This window comes from Macaca fascicularis, chromosome 9 (assembly GCF_037993035.2).
Source record: "Macaca fascicularis isolate 582-1 chromosome 9, T2T-MFA8v1.1".
Classification (NCBI taxonomy): Eukaryota; Metazoa; Chordata; class Mammalia; order Primates; family Cercopithecidae; genus Macaca; species Macaca fascicularis.
The window spans coordinates 112,885,467-112,907,071 of NC_088383.1; the positions used below are offsets into that span (position 1 = coordinate 112,885,467).

Sequence of the window (21,605 nt, forward strand, 5' to 3'; positions counted from 1 at the left end):
CAGGGCACACCAGCTGGTCAGCAGGGCAGGCTCCGTAGGGCAAAGCTAAAGGGCCCCAATGCCCAGTGCCATCAAATCAAAAAGGGCAAGGCCAGGCAAGAGCCCGGGGCTGCTGACAGACTGGCAGAGGCAGAGATGATGGCGCCAGCAACAGCTGCTGTTTATTTTGGGGCCATAGAGAGAAAGGACTGGTTAGGACCCATCTCATTCCAACAATAAACTGAACAGGGCAGGGTGGGGAGGTTGCCCCGCTTCCAGCTAAAGTAACAGCCTGGCCACCTGTTGGGTTTCACTGAGTGGAATGGTCTAGGTGTCAAAAACATCTTGCCAGACACCCTAATGTAGCTTCCACCAATAAACACATCGCCACCCCAGCCCAGCCCCCTCCCCAGCCCCATGTGCTGCACTTGTAAATGGCCCAGGAAGGCAGCCACATACACCGAGCCCACCCCCTGCAGTGTCAGGTTCCAGAAACAAATGGTTTTTCCTGTCTGGGAGAAGAAAGAGAAACTGCTCATACTGGCCACCCGTGGCTTTTGTTCCCTCACTCTGACACTTGTTAACACCTAATGACAAGTGTCCTGCACATAAGGTCTAAGACAGCCACCCTGGGCTGCAGCAAGGCTGGCTGGTGGGATTCCCAGAGGGCCAGGAAGCAAGAGGTTTCACGAAGGACTCTGGAGTCCCACTGCCTGGCTCTGAACCCCACTCTGCCCCTTCCTAGCTTGTGACCATTGGTAAATGCATCTCATGCGTCTCTCTCTGCCTCTGTTCTCTCCGAGTAAAGGAAGGACCCTAATAGTGCTTTCTCATAGTCTGTTGCAAGGATTAAATGAGTGATGTGCATAGTGGCGGGCACATCATTCATGCTGCTGTTGTTATGGTTGTTATTGTTATGTAGCCTTAGAGTTTCCTTCTCACTGTGAACAATGGAAGACAGTTTCCCCGGATGTTACACACAGCGTTTAGGCTCCCAGGTTAGCCTACGCTGTAGGTGAACTAGAGATATCTAGTTGTCAGGGATACAACTCAGAGTACTCTGAGGATGAGAAAAGTTTTGGTGAGCCGACTTGAGAATCTTAACACCATTTACGATATAACGCTGATAGGAACATGTGTTTTGAGTTTCTAACAACCAACTTCAGCAACTGTAAGTTAGAAGCTTTGGTAAAAATAGGAGTGTGAGGTGGAGGCAGAAGGGATTTTAGTAGAATGAAGCCTTTGTCCAGGGATTTATCACACTGATCCAGGACGTACCTGAATCTAGACCCTCTGCTAGCATGAGGAGGGGGCGTTAAAGATGAAAGGATGTGGTGGTCGCTGCTTTTGCAGGAATTCACGCCCCTCCCCCCACCTCCCGGCCCCCAGCTGGAGGACTGCTTTCAACACAGTGCCTTGCACACAGTAGGCACAAAACTAACGTTCAGCCGGTGAGGCTTCCTGGTGTGTACCGTGCCTTTGGGGCCCTGGAGTTCCTAACCATGACACTGATGGAAACTGTGTTTCCCCAGGAGGTCTCTTTTAGGGGGTCAGGGTCCAACCTCAAGCAGTCCTTGAAGCCACCTCTCTGGCAGTGTTTTGGCCAGTTTCAGTCTCCAGTAGGTCATCATGAGTCCTCACTGCTGAGCAGAGCATGCTGTGTGGGGCAGCGAGGGATACAAGGCTCGACGTGACCCTTTTCCCTATCTGACCCCATGACCTGCTGTTCTCCCCTCTCTCTCTCCACTCAGGCCACACCAGCTACCTCGGAGCCTTGGTACCTGCTGTTCCCTCTCCCTCAACCACTTACCCCACAGATGGCCACAGGGCTCACTTCCTCGCCTCCCTCAAGTCTTACTCAAAAGCCACCTCTACAGTGGGGCTGTCCCTGGCCACCCTCTATAAAATAGCACAGTGACTCCCACCATCACCAACATGCCTGTCTCCCTCACCCGGTTTTAGTTTTCCCTACGCCATTCATCCCCATCTCACAGACGATGTACTTGACCTATTTTGTTTATTTTATTGTATTCTTATTTTTAAATGATATATAATAGTTATACATATTTTGGGGGTACATGTGATATTTTGATACCTGTATACAAGGTGTAATAATCAAATCAGGGTCATTGGGATATCCACCACCTCAAACACTTATCTTTGATTTGTACTGGGAACATTCCAGTTCTTCTAGTTATTGTGAAATATGCAAAAAATTATTGTTAACTACAATTTCCTTATTGTACGATCAAATACTAGAACGTATTTTTTCTACCCAACTGTATTTCTCTATTCATTAATCAACACCTCTCTTTATCCCTCCCACCTGGCCTCTGGTAGCCGCCAGTCTACTCTTCTCTACCTCTGTGAGAGCTACTCTTTTTAGCTCTCACCTGTGAGTGAGGACAGCAATATTCGTCTTTCCACACCTGGCTTCTTTCACTTAACATAATGACCTCCGGTTCCATCCATGTTGCTGCAAATGACAGGGTGTCATTTGTTTATTGTTTCCTTTCGCACACCAGAATGTAAGCTCTAAACGACCAGGGATTTGTATCTGTCCTGCTGTGTTCCTGGCGCTTGACACATAGTAAACATTCAAATACTGACTGAATGAAACAATGAATGAATGAACATGAGTAAGTATCAGCTTGCCAAAGGCTGAACAATCCAAGGTCATTCTTGGTAAGTGTTCAATGAGATGTAAAACAATTAACATTATAAAAATTCATAGACGGAAATGTCATTGTAAGATGACAGGTCAGGGAAGTTTCCAGGAGATGACAGAAACGGAGCAAAAACAAGAAGGATGATAACGATGGTGATAGCAATAGTGCCATTTATGGAACAGTTATCATATGAGTAACAACCATATGGGCTAGGTAACAGTATTACTATACCCATTTTACTTAGGAAACTGAGGCCCACGGAGGTGAAGAAACTTGGCCAAGTAAAACAAGCTAATGAGTGGCAGGGCTGTGAATCATAGCCAGCTTCAGAGCCAGAGCCCATGCCAGCAGCTGCCGATGCTCTGCCCCCATCCTCTTGCCCTCAACTTCCAACTGCTGGCACTCAAGTCCCTCTCTTAGTGCTTACTCTGGTTTCCAGAGCCTGGTTTTGCCTAAGCAAGCATGGGGCTGAAAATACCAGGAAATTAAACCCCTCCATGCTCCCTACCACACAATGCCATGCTATCCACCATCCCCAAGAGGAGGATGTAGAGACTCTGGCAGCTGAACTCTCTGAAGGGCCAGGCCTTCAAAAGTGGCCCTGGGCAAGAGTTCAAGGGGAATAAAAATTTGAACCTACAAACAGAGGCCAGACCTTGGCACAGATCTGTTCCTATAGCAAGCTTGTTATCATATCCTAACATCTGCTCCAACCACATCATGCTTTCAGGGAGGGGCTCAGAGGGAGGGTCACATGGGCAGGTGACCTGGGGTTTAATCCAGCCCCTTGGAGTTTTATCTAGGACCTATGTGACGAGCTCCCTAGCTTCCCATCCCCTAGAGAAGCTGTCAGACAAAGCCATCTGCAGCCATGGGCTTTGTTCCTGAAGAGATCTGGGATGCAACTCTGGCTCCCACCCATGTTGTCAGTGACGGGGCAAAGATGCTGCACCTCCCTAAGCCTCAGTTTCCTCTCCTATAAAACACAGATGATGACCAGGGTTTGCTGTGGGGATTAAATAAGACAAGTGCCTGCATCTAAAATGGACTCCACCCATACATTCTCTAACCTGACATCCCCACTTCCCCTGCCTGGGAGCTGCCATGTTCAGAAATAACAAAAAACATCAGGCTGCTTGCATCAAGTTGCCAATGAGTGATGACTAAAGTCAGTAATTAATCCCAGCTTGAGACCAAAGTGCAGACATTGTTCTATTATGGACCTTAACTCTGCAAGAGAAGCATCCGTTTGCCGAACCACTGGGGCTCCGACCAGCAGAAATCCCTGGGCTGCCACCTCTGGGAATCTCACACTCATCAAGAAGTGATTCTATCCCTTCTGGGTGCCAGGCACTGTGCTGAGGGCCCAACTCATCTGTTCCAGCCCATGAGGCAGAATTCAGAACAGAGTTTCACCCTCTCGGAGCTCCACTGCCAGCCCCATGCCAGGCCAGCCAGGCCTCCTTCTCTGTTGTTACAGAGAAATTCTCCCACACAGGCAAGTCCCTTAAAATAGCCTTTTGGGTCTGGGCCATCAGGAAACGGGATAACGCTGGGTCAGAATTGGGCCTACCATGAAAGAGTTTACAAAGCAGCCACTTCAAAGGACAGGGACAATCCCTTTACGCTCTGAACACTTAGATGGGCAAAAGCAACCAGGGCAAGTTCCCCACGAGGAGCACCTTCTCACAGAAGCCCCTGTAGCCCTGGGTGCCCTGAAAAGGGACCAAGTGTGTAAGACACAGTGATGGCGTAAAACCAGGCACAGACTGGGGAAGGGGAGGGAGGTCACATCTGCCTGGGTTTGTGCTTTCTTAACAATGCTACCTGCCCTCTCCAAACCTCAGGTTCCGTATGAGTCAAATAGGGTTAAAAATACATATCTTAATGGCCGCACTGGGGCCAGAGGTTCTAAATCAAAGGCCAGGCAATGCCTGGCACAAAATGGGAATTCAATATGTGGTAGCTGTGTCAGAGGCATGTGAACCAGAGCAACTCCATCTTGAATAGGGGCTGGGTGAAACAAGGCTAAAACCTACTGGGCTGCATTCCCAGATTCCCAGATATCTAAGTCACAGAATGAGATAGGAGGTCAGTAGAAGATACAGGTCATAAAGACCTTGCTGATAAAATAGTATGCAGTAGGCTGGGCGTGGTGGCTCATGCCCGTAATCCCGGAACTTTGGGATGCTGAGCAGGGCAGATCACCTGAGGTCAGGAGTTCGAGATCAGCCTAGCCAACATGGTGAAACCCTGTCTCCACCAAAACAAAATACAAAAAATACAAAAAATTAGCCGGGCACAGTGGTGAGCGCCTTATGGCTACTCGGGAGGCTGAGGCACGAGAATCACTTGCACCCAGGAGGCGAAGGTTGCAGTGAGCCAAGATTGCGCCACTGCACTCCAGCCTAGACGACAGAGTGAGACTTGGTCTCAAAAAAAAAAAAAAAAAAAAAAAAAAAAGGAAAACAGCATGCAGTCAAGAAGACAGTTAAAACCCACCAAAACCAAGATGGCAACGAGAGTGATCTCTGGTCATCCTGACTACTACACTCTCACCAGCACCATGAGAGTTTACAAAGGCCATGGCAATGTCAGGAAGTTACCCTATATGGTCTCACAAGGGGAAGCATGAACAATCCACACCTTGTTTAGCATATCATCAGGAAATAACCATAAAAATGGGCAACTAGCGACCCTGGGGCTGCTCTGTCTATAGAGTAGCCATTCTTTTATCCCTTTACTTTCTTAATAAACTTGCCTTCACTTTACTCTATGGACTTGCCCTGAATTCTTTCTTGCTCGAGATCCAAGAACCGTCTCTGGGGGTCTGGATCGGGACCCCTTTCCTGTAACAGCTCTATGATGATGGTGGTGCTATAATACGGGCCAAGGTCTCCTTTAGTGAGAGTACTCCTCAAAAAAGGAAAACAACGTGGGTTCTCTACAAGGGACCACACAGTGATGGGCAAAAGTGCAAACCAGCCCACATTCCATCAATCCCTACCCCACCTGGTACACCCTGCAAGTTCATTCTCAACATGGGGCATTGCTTCCACTCCTGACTCCCTGAAGTTGTGGTCAGATCTGATAAGAGTGATCAATTTCCAACAGGTCTGAAGTTCATGCTCCAGGGATCCCAGAAACAGGCTAAATGGTCCCACACGCCCCACCGCATAATTTATGCTGCACTGACACACACACACACAGTCTACTCCGACCCAGCCGTGGGCCTCCACCCAGGCTTGGGGAGGGTGGCTTCCTCACCAGCCAAAGGGAAATGACAGCACAGGGACAGAGAAAGCAGCCCAATGGAGGGGCAGAAACCACAGCTGTTTCCCCTTTGCTAACTCAGCCACTTAGATATCACTTCCTCCGCTCAGGTAACAGCAGGGAGAGATGGGACTGGGAATAACTCTGTCTTTTCCTGTTCACAAAAAATGATTGGTTTGGAAACAAGGAAAACCAGAGGCCGTTTTCTAGAAGAGATCGTCACTAGGAGCCTAAGTATTCCTGAGTCAACTCTGTCTATGAGGCTTCTCAGGAGAGGTGGCTGGGCAGGTGAACCTTGTTTAAAAATGCCCTGGGGTCAGGAAAAACTTTTTGTATAGCATCCCTGCCCTAGATAATTAAGAACCCAGATTGGGGGATCAGGGGACCCCCTCACACGGCTATCATCTCTGGGCTCAGTGCTTTCCAAAGCAGCTTTTATACCCACCCTCCCCTCTGCAAGGCAAGCCTGAAAAGAAGCAGTTGCCCCATTTTCTAGATGGGCAAATGTAGTTCTAGAAGGGGGAGGTGAAATGTAAAAGATCTCATGGCTTGAGGAGCCAACCAACCAGGCCTCAGGTGGAAGCGTGGCGCCCAGGCACCCTGGGTGTGTAATGTGTCATTAAGGGGTCTCTGTGGGGACAGGGCAGGCTTTGGAGCCAGCAGACCTGGGTCAGTGCAGGCCTCTCCACATGCAGCTTATTAGCTGAGAGGCATCTGGCAATTCATTGGAGCTCTCTGAGCCTTTGTGCTCTCACCTGCACAGTATGGATGCTGGTGGGAGCTACACGCTGCATGGGGCTGTTCTGAGAACATCCATATGAAACGCTTAGCACATAGAAAACATTTAGAAAGGTCAGCTGTTATTTTTATTATTACATTTTCCCTAAGAATAAGGCTTACTAGACTATCTGGGAGTGTGGTAGAGGTCAAATAAATGAAGAGGTAGTTTGAAGCATTGCATTTATTTATTTGTTTTTAGAGACAGGGTCTTGCTGTCACTGAGGCTGCAGTGCAGGGGCATAATCACAGCTCACTGCAGCCTCCAACTCCTGGGCTCAAGTGATCTTCCCATTTCAGCCTCCCTAGTAGCCAGGACTACAGGTGTGCATCACCATGCCTAGCTTTTTAGAATTTTTTTTTTTGAGACAGGGTCTCACTCTGTCACCTAGGCTGGAATGCAGTGGTGTGATCATGGTTCACTGCAGGCTCAACCTCCTGGGCTCCAGCCATCCTCCCATCTCAGCCTGCTGAGTAACTGGAACTACAGGCGCATGCCTCCACACCTGGCTTATTTTGGCTTACTTTGGCTTATTTTAAAAATTTTTGTAGAGATGGGGTCTTGATACATTGTCCAGGCCGGTCTGAGCTCCTGGCCTCAAGTGATCCTCCCCGCCTTGGCCTTCTGAAGCACTGGGATTACAGGCATAAGCCCCCATGCCCAGCTGAAGCACTGCATTTAAAACTAAAACAAGTGCAGGCCAGGTGCAGTGGCTCACACCTGTAATCCCAGCACTTTGGGAGGCTGAGGTGGGTGGATCACCTGAGGTCAGGAGTTCGAGACCAGCCTGGCCAACATGGCAAAAGCCCATCTCTACTAAGAATACAAAAATTAGTCAGGTGTGGTGGCGCATGCCTGTTATCCCAGCTACTTGGGAGACTGAGGCACAAGAATGGCTTGAACCCGGGAGGCGGAGGTTGCAGTGAACCAAGATGGCACCATTGCACTCCAGCCTGGGTGACAGAGTAAGACTCTGTCTAAAAAAAAAAAAAAAGAAAAAACTAAAACAAGTTCAGAGAGATCCTGAAGTAGAAGGCAACATTAGCATGGATGGTTCAGAAGACATAGACATGCTGGGCTCCCCTCAGGCTGTGAGGTATTGGCCCCCAGACCCTACGACGATAGGCACGTTCTCTCTCTTGCCACTGGGGGAGTGTGGATGGAAATTACTCCACCTGAAACACAGCTGCATCAGGCCCTCCCATACAGGGCCCTATGCTAGTTAAGACCCAAAGCAGCTGACACCTCACTTCCTGCTGCTCCCTCTTCTCCTCCTCCTCCTCCTCAACCCTTCCTCCCCAAGAGCCAGGGTGCAATCAACTTTTTATGGGGAAGCCAGGTCTCTAGCAGTGAGAGCTGTAAACAGGAGGGGAGGGACCCTGCTGGCCAACTAAAGAGTCCCCCAGGCAGAGCTAGAAAAAGGTTCCAGTCCTTACCTAGCTCTGTTCCAGACACAGTCGCAAAAACAGCCCTGGAGCCCACCAGGAGGACCTCAAAGTTACTATTTAGCTCCCTCTCCCTGCCAAGCCTTTGGGAGGGTTCCGAGGTGTCTTCAAAATAAACTGAATTCCCTCTGCTGCCATCAGAGGCTTCAGAGCTGGCCCTGAGCTTTCCTGTCATCCTTCTCTCCCTCATCCACCCTCGGTTTTGCCCAGCTTTTCCTTGCACATTCCACCTCCAGCACCTTTGCTTTTCCCTTTCTTGGAATGCCCTTTCCCAGTTTTTCCCATCTATATCCTACTCTTTCCCAGCCAAATCCTAATTGCACCTCAAGGCCCATCATGAAGCCTGCCTTCTCCAGTCAGTCTTCCCTGAAAACTCCAGTTCACAGAGCGCTCTCCCTCCTCTGAACAGCTTCAGGACTTAGTGATTGTGATAGCAAATACTTACGCTGCTCTTCATAAGGCACCAGGTACTGGTCTAAGCTCTTTACAATTACAAACTCATTTCATCTTCATCATAACCCTAAGAGCTAGGTCCTACTTTCCCCATATATTCTTTTTTTTTTTTTTTAACTGATGAGGAAACTGAGGCTCAGAGACATAAGTAACTTGCACTGGATCCCACACAGTGAGTGGTGGGGCCAGGATATCCCAATGCTCAGTCAAGGGATACAGCACACAGGTGCTCTGGGATAACACAGCCTCCCAGGTGCACCCCTCATCCTCAGGTGGTGCAGCCTGGACTCGCTGGTTATTTTCTCTCTCAGCAAGCCAGCTGTGCTGGGGAAGAAGTGGCATTCATAGATGAGGGTGTCAGAGACCAGGGTGAGAATCCCAGCCCTGCCTCAGAATTACTCTGAGTAGAATGACACGAACCCTCCGAGCTTTATTTCCCCACCTACAGAATGGGGATAAAAACACCTACCTAACCATGTGGGGTTGTTATGAGGTTCAAGTAAAATCGCCTCTAAAGGCATCTTCTGCATTGCCTGGCACATAGTAGGTGCTTGTATGCTAGTTCTCCCCCTTCTTATGGCATCTTAACAGCCTTGCTGGACTCTGACTAGCACCATGCACACAGCAGGGGCTCAGTCTCTGTGGGCTGACTGGTGACTTGCCTGGGGGTTACCCAGAGGCATAAGAGGGATCCTCCTGTGACCCCCATCCCCTTCACAGCTAGGCTCCTGACCTTTCCATTCACCTGCCCGCCTGTGACTGGCTGCACTACAGGCAGCAGAAGCCCGGGCCAGGCAGGAAGCAGCATGCTGCTCTGGGAATCCGCCTCTGGAAGCCCTGATCACTCTATTGGGCACTTCCATTATTTTTGGCAATTGTCATGGCAGAGAACACCTCTGGCCCTCATTCAGAACCTATTTCCAAAGCCAGAATCTCCACCTCATTTCCCACACACACCCCTTGTCCTTCCTGTCCCCTGGGTCCCTATCCTAATCCACTATCCCTTTCCTGGATTCTCAGAACTCAAGAGGAGTAAGTGGGACTACCATGTGTATAACTCTATTGTTTGTTTCATTTTGTTTAATTAAGAGGTAAAAGAGAATACAGTTGCCTGTTAGACTTTTTCTGGCCAAGAAATAGTCTGGTCAGTGACTCAGGCTGAGGCAATTAGAAGGCAATTTACAGGGAACTGCTGTGCAAACCCAAAGTCAGAAGTCCTAACAACACTTCTGTAATTCATAGCCTCCACGGTCAGTTAACTCATGCTGGCCCCGGAATATCTCTTTGGAAAATGCAGCAGCTGGGGCTTGTATTTCTGGGCTGGAATCGGTCTCCTCTGACATCAAATAGGTTTATTTTTCCCTTCTCTTCCCTTCCCCTCTGCCTGCCACCACACATGGTAATTTCTACCCTGGTTTACCCCCCAAAAGCACTCACTCAGCTCAACACAGGGTTGCGATAAATGGCTGGCTGTGCTCCCTGTTCCAACGGCCTTGAAGGATGTGGTCGGTTGTTCCATGAGCAGAGAGCCTTGTCAGACCTGTGAATCACCCCTCGATCACTTCCCTCCCCAGAGAAGAAACCGTTCCCATGCTTGTGCATGTGTAAGAGAAACAGAGAGACAGAGAATGCAGGCAAGAGTGCTAACCCATGTGTGGTGCTGACCTTGGGGCTAGGATCCTATTTGACTTTGCCCTTACCCAGAGCAACCTATTTCCTTCTCTCCTAACCTCTGTTTCTTCCCAGCTCACCAGAAAGCTACCACCAGATCCCAATGCTCAGCTCCAGGAACCCCTCCAGGTCTGAACAGCTGCTCTGTGTTTATCTGTTCCTCTTGGAGGCTGGGTGTTTTCCATGGGGCGTGTAACCCACTTCCCCAACAAACTATGAAAAGCTGGGCTGTTCTTCTTGCCTCAGTCTTTCCTTTTCTCTCAGATTCACTGACTGGGTCCTAAATCACCTGCAGTGCCTTGGTGATCAGGAACAGCAGATGGCAACTAGTATATGGTACATGTCCATGGTGGGGTCAGGCACTGGGTAGACACTTTACCCCAAATTATCTCAGGCCAACTTCCCAAAAGCCCTGTGAAGTTACAGATGAGGAAACTGAGGCTCAGAGTGACATCCCAAGGTTGCACAGCTAGGAAGTGCCAGAGGTAGGGTTCAAGCACTGATCTGCCCAATACCATACTCATTCCATAATGGAACTGGTCCTGAAAAAGACCGTTGCAGGCTGTGGCTGCACATTCTCATTCCTGTGGGGCTGGAGTCACAATTAAGGGCTGAGAAAAAAAAAAGAAAGGTGGAGAAATGAATGAGTTTGGGGCCAATTCCTAAGCACGTCGCTCCCAGGACCAAGAATAAAATCTGGGATGATCTAAACAGAGGAAGAATGTATTATTTCCACAGGGTCAACCCTTAATTTATCAGCCCAAGCGTTACTGGGGACCAGACACCAGCCTGAAGTTGCTCTATTCCTCCTGCCTCACAGTAACCCGCCTGCGTTGCCCACCACGAACTCACCTGCAGGGCACATGGTAGATGTCTCCACAGTGAGGCAGTCCTAAATACAGCCCTGCACTGCTCTGTCACCATGGAACAGGGCTGAGCCTGGCCTTCCTGCCCGGATTCTAATTGAGGAGAAGGGCCCCACCTTATATCCACATCCTCCTCTGGAGCTAACATGACCTGCATTGCCCCAGATCTGCCCTGTGCTAGCTGCGAGACCCTAAGCAAGTTGGTGAATTGCTCCAAGTCTCAGTTAATTCATCTGTAAAACGGAATCCAAAAACCTACCCCACATTAGGGTACATTCAATGACCTGCAGGAATCACATGAAAACACAAGTGCTAAATATGTTTCACCATCGATGGTAACTGCTAAACTGGCTATTATTTGCATTCCCTAAAGAGTCCTGCAGAGGATCAGAACATTCATGATTGGTATTTGTCTGAAATAAACAATCAGGAAGTAAAACAACTGTGAAAGTGCAATACCTCCCAAATCCAAATAGATATAATTTCTTGTTTGTTTTAGATAAATGAGCTTTTCTCCACCACCATATGAATTGATATATACCTATACCTGCCTGTGAGCACAAAGAATCAAGTGGACCTGAATTCAAATCTTTACTGAAAAACTTTCAAATGAAGGAATGTGCATTCTGCATCCAGCATCATCAGGACCATTTTCAGGACAAGCGGTCAGAGGTCAAAGCCAGTTTACCTAGGGTCTCCCCAGGCAGAGCTCAGAAAGCCAGGAAAGGAGCCTAGCTTCATGCCAGAGAGCCTGACCTTAGTAGCAGCTGCCTGCCCTTCTCAACCCCACCCCAAGCAGGGGCCTGGCAGAGAGGAAGGAAGCCAGGGCTGACAGTGCCATCCACATGATGGAGGCTACTTGTGTGCCTTCATGAACAGACTGAACGGACGGGACCCTTGGTGTTCAGGCAGCTCCTGCTCCCCGTGGGGATGAGCAAACCCTTTGCAGAATGTCCTGAGAGAACCTTTGCAGTGTGTTCTCAGCACTCTGGAGCCAGCAGAGCTCCTCCTGCATGGGCCCCAGGCCTCTCATCGGCTAGCTCTAGCTGACTCGCACATCCCGTAAAACCTCTCTGCTCTGCAATTTACCAAACCACAGACTCAGAATTCACCATCAGCAGAGGAGAGGCTGGAAGAAGGCATGCTCCTCCAGTGTAGAGGGTTTCCAGAACACAAAGGCGATGGCTGCAGCATGATCTGCCAGCTGACCACACCAGAGAGCCTTACCCACAATACTTGAGCTTCTGGTGTGTGGTATCCACCGTGCAAGGGCCAGGAGAGAAAGAGGCTGCAGCCTCCCCCAACCCGCTCCTCCTGCCCCTGTCTGTCCCACCAGGCCCTTTCTATTACTTTCTTTCCCCCTTCCTATTATTGGAGATGCTTATGTTATGTATTAATATATATACAATGCCCCAAATGGGTAGAGACTTTTTGACCACCAGATATTTGTCCTCTTAACCAACCCTAACCAGACTTAGGGTACATGCAGTGAAAAAAACCCACACGACGGGCAAAAGGCCAGTTAGACCGAGGTGCTGTGAGTAGCTGTGTTGCAAGTTACTTTACCCAATCTGGCTCTCCATTTCCTCATCGGTAAAATGAAGGAGTTGAGCCAGATGAGTCTTCGGGTCTCTGCCCATTCCACAATTCCACAACATGTAACACTTTCTCCTCTCAGTGTTTTCCAGAACCCCAGTTCAGAACTCTGTATGGCCCCATCTGTTCAGTGACATCACTCCCTGCCCCAAACATAATGTCATCGATTCTTACTCGGGAAGCGGAGATGTCCCGGGAAACACTTTGTCTGTAAAAAGGAAGGAAATGATCATTTCGAGGGAACTGGACAGGGCTTCTTGTGTGTTTTTCACATAGAACAAGTTATTGTCAATCTTAAAACCCAAAATCTTTCTTCCTTTTTGCCAGACCATTAATAGATGCTTTTCAAAAATACTTTCTTAGTCAGAATCTCACCAATAATAAGCTACCATTTAATAAGAGCTTACTGCGTGCCAGGAACTGGGCTAAGTGCTTTACATAGATGATCTCATTTAACTCTTCCCACAGCCCTAGGAAGTACATACTATTATTATCCTTACTTGAAATTGAGTAAACTGAGGCTGGGGGAGGTTTAAATAACTTGCCCAAGGTGGCACAGCTAGTTAGTGGCTGCGCGCCAGGCTTTGAGCAAGACCGTTTACCTTCAGAGCCCCAGCACATAACCTTGCCTTTCAATCCTGTCTGCAGGGGGCCCCAGTTCTAGTTTGTTACCAGTGTGTCCTGCATCTGCAACCTTAGGCACCATCGGTGGGAGCTGAAATGTGATGTTTCGTCTAAAATCCAGAGTTGGAAATGCACCTGCCTGGGTCTCAGAGCAGAGAGTGCCATCTGTTGAATGCAGTGCCAAGCTCAACCGAGGACTATAAATGAGAACCCTTAAAACTTAGCCTGCAACATTTGAGAAAAATGAACCCTGGGATATACAAATGGACATCTGTCCACAGAGCAGGTTGACCACCTGGTGACCCAAGCCCTCCAAAAAGAGCTTTCTTGTAACAGCAGAGGAAGAAGCTTGCTGGACCAGATGACACAAAAGAAACAACTCTCTAAGGGTGTCAGGGATTGGCCTCAACAGGCACCCACCTCCCTGCCTGGTCAGGAACTTGCCGCCACATTTACCTCCTCCCCATCTGAGCCCAGCCACATTTGCTCAGCTGTAAAGAAACTCAAAATTCAGAGCTACACTGGTGACAAAGGCAGAAAGAGTAGCCCGAGGCTGACATTGCCACAAACCCCAGTCCCTTTGCAACAGTGGAAGAAAAGGCACTTCAGAGATCTATGTGCAATTCAGGGCAGCAATCAGCAGCCTGTTTTAACTGTTAAGATTAATGCTTTGAGCTTTCAAACTGCTCCTCTAAATACCCAATTTGCAAATAACATGCAGTCCTCTGTGCTTGGGTTTCTTCTATCTCAAGCACAGGAGCACAGACGCTCAGAGGGGTCAAGGACACCGTGTTTACTTCCTAAGGTGTGAGGGATGGGAAGACAGGACCGGCTGAGATGAAAGGGGAACTGTCACATAGGCTCTGGAGCTGGCCCAGTCAACCTTAACCCCTTCTCATTAAGTTTGGAGGAGGAAGGGGGAGGGGCAGTCGGCGGTTCCTCGGAGACCACAGCAAACATTCGCCTCCTCGTGTCTGAGTTGGAGCATCACTTAAGAGGAAATGAACCCGGTTAAGGGTCACGTCCAGAGGAGGGATAAAAGGAAAAGCCACAATTCTCCTCACACCGACGGACACAATGGCTTTAAGAGGGAAATCAAAGCTCAGCGCGGAGGGTGGAGGTTGGGCGGGGGGGCGGCGGCTTCCTTCTGCCCCTGCCCCAGGCCTAGGAAGGCAGAGACAGAGCTGGCGTGGGAGGCAGGGCGCGAGGCTTCCCTCTCCAGGGCGCGCTCTGAAAGCATCTCGGGCTGTGTGAGCGTGAGCGCCCAGGGCCCCTGGGGAGGGCCAAGGAGATGCGCTTTCCCGACGGGGCTGCTCCGCGAGGGGTTGACGAAAGCTCCCCCCACCATCCATCAAACGCGGACAGATGACTTCACCGTTGTAACAGACAAGGGCAGCCACTTGCCAATTCCAATGCCAAAAAAAGAAACCGGGGAGGGGAAGGAGGAAGGACAGAAGAGGCTTCCCTGGAGATCACAGCCCTGCGAAGAAACTCCACGGCTGCGGGCTGCCCAGTGGGCGCTTAGCTCCGGGACCTCACAGAGGGGAGGGGCGAGGGGCCATCCGGGGCCCTCCGGGTACCTCGGGCCACCCCCCGCAGGGTCGGCGGGGGCTGTACTCACGTAGTGCTTGGAGGGGTTCCTCCGCTTCTCCACGTCCACCACGGTGGCATCCTGCACGCAGTAGGCGAGCATCGTCCCCCACAACGCGAGTGGCGCCCCCGGCGGCGTCACCTTCTCATCCCGGCCGGGCTCCGGCTCCTTCTCCAGCTGCCCGGGTCCCGGGTCCGCCCGCCACCCCGGCCCGGCGCGCCGAACGCTGCCCGGACTCCCGGCGCCCACAGATCCGGGCCTGGGGACGGGGGAGGGTCCCGAAGGGTGCGCGGGCTCCGTGCGCCCCGGGGGTCTCCCCGCCGGCCTGCCGCGCGCCCCTTCACTCCCGCGCGGCCGCCGCGCTCCGCTCGCCCGCTCGCTCTCTCCGCCGCCCGGTGGGTCCGGCGGGAACTGGCGGAGCACAGGAGGGGCGGGGGTGTGTCCCGCCGGCTAGGGGACGGGGCGGGGGCCCCGGAGCCTGCTGTCAGCGCCCTGGGGAGGGGCCGGCGGCGCCCCTTCGCCGCTCTCCGGTTCGGGCTCCGGGGGGATCGGCGCTGGCGGAGGCTGTGGGCGCAGGAGGCGGAGGCAGGGCCTGGCAGGCAGGGAAGGGAAGGGAAGGGAGGGAGGGGAGCGAGGGGAAGCGCGCGGGGAGGGGCTCCGGGCCGGGGGAGGGGCTCGGGGCGACGGGGAGGGGGCTGCAGCCCGGCCCCAGTGGCAGGGGCGGGCCGACAAGCCCCCACCCGAGCGCAGCGCGCAGCCTGCGGCCTGGTGCGGCACGGGGCTAGTTCTCCGGGCACAAAAACTCAAGGTGGCCTCACGGGGAGAGGGAACGGGGAAAGTGAGCCCAGCGCGCCCCCATCCTGGCTTTCGGCCTGGGAGCGGATTTGTGCCTTTTTGTCCCCACTTTTATGTCCCCCTACCACTTCCACCCCCAGATCTCTTTAATGAGAAGTAGTTTATTACCCTGCTGTTACTGCCCAGGCCCCCGAGGAGGAGATGGGAATGGGGAAAGGGCCAGCTTTAAATCCTTCAAGCCAAAGCCTCTTTGGACAAACCACCTGACCCTCTGAAGGTCATAAAGGGTGAATTCTCCCCGGAAATGTGATCGATTCGTTGCCTGGGTCATCCATCGATCTGGGCTTGTGTACCTACCCTGTGACATCATTTACCAATGACAAAGTTACAGACTCTGCATAACACTACTGCCTTAAGCCCAGGGCTCCCCTGGGGACCCTCCCCAGGCTGGCGACAGGGAAAGAAGCATACAATGGTGGGAAAACCCACCCGGTTGGAGGCCAGCTCACCATGAGTCCCAGGCTCTGGCATTCTCACCCCTCCCTATAGTCTGGAAAACCCACTTTCCAAGCCATTTGTCCGTGGTCCTTGGACTTGGAGCACAGTTACTACTTAATTCAATGTAGCTTCCCCTCTTCTGGTTCAATATTTTTTTCCCATTCTGCTTTCAAACATTTAAAGGGGTAGTGTTTTCACAACTACTCCAGTTGTTTCACAATCACAATAAAGCTTTGTGACTGTGGACCAATGTGAAACATCTGAAATGAGGACAAATAATTTTATGACCTAATTGCATTAATACTTTCTTCTGTGAGTCCTCTAGACTGTCAGAACCCAAGCACAGATCTAAGGCTTTATTTATTCACACATTTGCTCCGTACAGAGTAACCCAGTATTCCTCCAACCTTCCTGGGGAAGGGTGCCAGGACACCAAACGATGGCACAAGACAAAGAAAAATAAAAAATAAAAAAAGATGGATGAGCCTAGGGTGCTCAGACTGTGAGAGATCTTGGCACCAGGCCAGAGCTTCTTGGTCAGAGAAGATGATAGAAAACTTTTGTGAACGTTGGAGCAGGAGTCCTGGGGAAGGTGCACCTGGTAATGTTGCTCAGTTGATGGGAAAATGGGAGCACAGGGCATTACCTCCATGAGCAAGGCTTATTCCCTGAAAGGATGAGAGGTACACCTGGCACGAGTCCTCTGCATTGAGCTCCAGAACCTGGGAGGGTGCTGGCCAGCTCCAGGTCCTCTCTGATGATGGATCAAGACAGCCTGTGAGTTTGTGATATAGAGATTCATCATGGCTCTTGGGTAACTCATCTTCTGTGGATGGCAAAGTCTTCTGGAAGTGCTAATATAGCCTGAAAAGTCATCAGTGAGGGGAGCTGGTGTTTAGCTGTTGTAGGGGGAAGAAGAGGAGGGGGTTTAGCTTGCCTTGGGTCCCCTTGTGAATCAAAGCAGTCAGCTCACCTAAAATAGCTCTAGTGGTTTCCTTATCACCCTACTTTTGGACCCAGATCCACAATGAACACGAGAAATTTGTAGGAGAGAGGGCCCAATGCTTCCCCTCATCCTAGTGGCCTACAAGGTGGTAGCCTTTCTCCTGCCTAAAAAACTCCCTGCAACTTGACATCTTATAAATTCAGGCCTTTAAGCCTGACTTGAGCATACTCCCAACTTCCCCCTTTGTTCCGCAACTACCTCAATTGGAGGGAGCAACTGAGTGCTCCCCACTCAACCCCATGGTGCCAAGATCTGGGCAGAAGTTATTTCTTCCTGTGGGAGAAAAATGTCTTCTCTGTACTGGGGCTGTATGTCCAAGGGGATTTAAGCATGAAATGGTGCAGGCTATCTCTTCTCTGGGTACATTTCAACCTCATGCAGATTTGTTTCCCACAGTGCCTTGGGAATTCCTTTCTGTTCAATACACATTTATTGAATGCCTCACATGTGCCTGGCAATGCCCCAAAAATGACAGAGACTGGGGGAAGTTTCCTTGGAAACAGGGACTGTTCATCATTCATTAAATACCCCAACTATGCATGGCACACAGTAGGTATATAGGATGGCCTATGTTGAAAACATCTGCTCAAAGAGCTAGTGCTAGAGAAGATTAGAGAAACCCCTATTTTGTCACCTCCACCCATGAACTGGGGATGACTCCAACCCAAGGACATTGTGTGAGTTAAAAATGACAAAATATAATTGCAAAAAAACTTTTAAGTTTAGGATAAGTAAGGGAAAGAGAAGGCAAAATAAAGATGCAAACTGATACCTGAAAATCTGATTTTTCGAAAACAGGTCATTGTAGACTGCTTAGAATCAAAGAACTTTCCAACTAGAAGGGACAAGAGAGGTTATTTATTTCTCTTATTTTACAGAGGAACAAACCAAGGCCAAGAAAAACTAAGCAAGTTGCTTGATGCCACATAGTCAGTTAGTCCCAAACCAGCTGTCTTTCCCCTCCACATTTATGTGCCTATACTAGGGCAAGAAGAGCTCATTTAAAGAGCACACTTAGCACACCTGCAGGTCTAGAATGTTGCACTCACTCAAACCCTGGAGTCCTTGGTTCCAGTTCTCCATTCACACAAGCACACGAACTCGTGATGCCTGGACTTTCCAGTAAAGAGGACTGTACACTCCTCTAGAGCAGAGGCCGTGTGTGTCTCCATGGTCCTCTGTGTATGTGCAGATTCCATTAGCTCCCTTAAAACAGAACCCACCCTACCTCCTCTCCCATGTAGGGCCTTTGTGACCACCCCAAAGAAGATAACATACAGGAAAGTACTGGAAACCACAGCCTGCTATATGAAAGCACAGTTTAACCTCTTCCTCTTCAGAAATTGAATGACAATTCCTAATCACACATTTGTTTACTAATCATACATCACCCTAGACAGCTCAGCCTTCACTGTATTGACCCTTATTTATATCTTTTATTGTTATTTAACTTTCCTGTGTTTTGGGTTCTGCCTTCTAAACCAGCAAGAAGCCTTTGAAGGCCTTGAGGACAATGAACTTAGACTTGGACACCACCCTTTCCCTCCCCACCCCCATCATCCAGCACCTCTGCCGCCTGCCACCTGCCACACACACCTGCCCACCCAGCGCAGGGCTTTACACATGCCAGGCCCTCAATAAATGGTTGTCTTTTTAAATTACTGGGATCTCAGCAGATATTTGTAGATACTGCTGGGACTAAGCAATGCCTAAGAAGAATTGGAGGATAGAGTCTCAGAGCAGGAATTACCCAACCTGGGTTCTGGTCCTGACCCAACCATAATCCAGCCTGTGACCTTGAAGTTCTTTCCCATGTCCAGGTCTCTGGTGCTCTTTCTGGCCCTTTCCATGCTGTACAATGGTGGATAACTTACATAAACAGGTCTAGCCAGACTCTTCCCCAGAGTTGTGTAAATTTGAGTGAAATTTGGGGCCCTCTTCTGGCCAAGGTGGTTTTAGCACTTTTACCTCCTGCCCCAGGGATAGGCAGGAGGGCCTGGGATGAATAACCTGCCATTCTACAGACGCTAAGCAGTCCAGCGCTCATGCTTCTCTCTCTGTTTCTTCTCATCCTCTTCCTCCTTTTTCTTCTCCCCCACTCCCTTTCTCTCTCACATCAGCCCTGATATATTTATTGACTTATGTTTGGGGAGTGTCTTGAGGATGGTCCCTCCTGAATGTGGAGCAGACAGCAAGGCCAACTGCCCAGGGAAGTAAATTGCTTGTCAGATTTCTCCTCTCCTTGCTGGGGAACAGGACCAGGATGTGGCCCCAGAACTGCCCCACCACCCAGCCCCACTGTTCACGAATTCTAGCCATAGTAACAGGCCCCTCCTGTAACCACACCACCAGATGGTGGAAGCCGCCTCCGTCTGACACCCAGCACAGTAAGTTCATCAGTGAAATCTCAACATGCTTCTTTACACGGTCCCTTGAGAGTCTCACTCTCCTGTCTTAGCCTGGATTCCGGTGAGGGTCCGTGTACAGCAGAAGGTTTTGATAGAACCACTTGGCATTCCAGCCTTAGCAAGTGACCATGCCCCTGGAATACCAGAGGGAAATCTGGGAACTTGCACAGCCAAAGAGGCCAAGGACATAATTAGATTCACAGAGGAAAACAATATTATTCCGTAACTCCAGGCTGCATCCCTAACCCTGACCAGACATCTGGCCCCCAAACTAGTGCATTGTGTTTTAAGACCTTCAGGAATGAGTGTGGATGGTTTCATACTGTCTATCTCAATCATTGAACATACCTTGAAGTGTATTCCTGGCTGGGAGGGGGTTGCCAGCATCATCTGGGTATAAGAGATCAGCCTGTATGGTTCCGTTTTAGTGATAAACCACCACAGACTTTCTTTTTCAAAATCCCCTGGATTTTCCAGAATCCAGCAAACCCTGAGTTGGCCTCTGGAAGACAAAAAGAACAGAAAAGAAAAATACCACAGGGAATTCAAAGGCAGTTTCTTTAAAAATAGCCTGAAGCCACAAATAACCAAAAATATGAGTCTGGTTTTGGTTTTATCCCCTCTTTTTTTTTTTTTTTTTTCAGTTCTCTTCAGAAATGGCATAGAAATTACTGTTCTTTGTCCTGTTTGAACCTACATGTCTCTTTCAGGTGAAAGATTTAAGACTCTCATAGTCAAGTCCAGCTTCAGTTCAAGCCCTGTCCTATCTAAAGCAGAAGATATCCCCCTAGTTTGTTCTTTTCATACCCAATGCGTGAGAGACAGAAAGCCTTAGCAGGCTGGGTTTTGCCTACATGGGTGAATCTGGCTGGGATTTGGATGGTCGTTAACAAGGTATTGCCCTAGGCAGATTGCTGTGATCTTACCTCCTAACATATGAACAGTGTATGTCTTAGTTAAGACTCGTTGGTTTACAAATACTAAAAATTGAGCTAAGCTAGCTTGAAAAGGGGGAGGGGGGCTTATTTCCAATATATAGTAATGTCTCATGGAATCACACACATCCTGACTTCTTGAAGTAGTAGAACCAGGAAGTATCAAATCTTTAAGAACATGAGTAATAATAATTTTCTTCATCTCTTATCTCTGCTTAGCACTGTGTGTCTGATTTACTTTTTTGACTGCAGACTTTTACTCATTTCTTCACTCATGTAGCAGGAGCCTCCCACAACACGTAAGGGTCTACCAGTCTCTCAGTTCCAGACACACCTAAAGACTTGCTGGCTGCCTTTGGAGTCCAGTTCCTAGTCTGTTGGGAAAAAAGAATCTGATTGGCCAAGCTTGGGTCATGCGTCCACCCTGATCCAGTCAATTTCCATGGGCTGGAGTCCTGTGAATTTGATCATAAACCAACACCTTTGTTTAGTGAATTAATTCTAAGAATGAGGGCCACATTGGGGCCCCTTCAAGTTACTATTCTTTAAATATTTATTCAGCATTAATTTAATGAAGCCTGGGAGAAATAAGTGTTCTATTAATTGTGTGCCTCTTCATGTACACTTAAAGTAAGGCATTTATTTATTTGTTTTTGAAAGCTAAAACAGTTTTATTGGATAGTCTAAAGTGGATTATGTATTGCTACCAATTAATGTCAAGACCAGTACTTATACAACAATAGTGATCTTTGTAGATACTTGTGTACTCAAGAAATAATAGTAGTTCTAAATTTGTGCTCAGATGTGAATAGTAGCACACTTGTAAGTTGACTTAAAATTCTGAAATGATGCTTCATCAGACAGGTTCCTATATCAAAGACAAGAGTCATGAGCCTAGAAGGGAATAAATAAGGGACAATGACGCAAAGATTAGCAGTACTGTTGAGTCATTACCATCCTCCAGGCTGACCAGTCCAAAGAGAATTGGAACCATGAAGGAGAGGTTATATGGAGGAGC

The 21,605-nt window shown here is 49.4% G+C and overlaps 1 protein-coding gene and 1 long non-coding RNA gene across 4 annotated transcripts in view; both read right to left on the bottom strand.

Moving 5' to 3' along the window:
• Nucleotides 1-15,329, bottom strand: part of SH3PXD2A (SH3 and PX domains 2A) — a 255,862-nt gene extending 240,533 nt beyond the window's left edge. For 2 of the 3 annotated variants that reach the window (XM_005566353.5, XM_005566352.5), the window contains exon 1: nucleotides 14,976-15,329. In XM_005566353.5, coding sequence (XP_005566410.3) covers nucleotides 14,976-15,047 — 72 coding nt within the window. In that variant the 5' untranslated portion in view covers nucleotides 15,048-15,329. The remainder of the gene's footprint in view (nucleotides 1-14,975) is intronic. The other variant, XM_015456641.4, reaches the window with a different exon arrangement.
• Nucleotides 15,330-16,585: 1,256 nt separating this feature from the next.
• Nucleotides 16,586-18,086, bottom strand: LOC141407737 (uncharacterized). The gene is made up of 2 exons (XR_012418192.1): nucleotides 18,017-18,086; nucleotides 16,586-17,137 (listed from the first exon to the last, which is right to left on the bottom strand). It is a non-coding gene; the product is annotated as an uncharacterized lncRNA (long non-coding RNA).
• Between the last annotated feature and the right edge of the window lie 3,519 nt (nucleotides 18,087-21,605).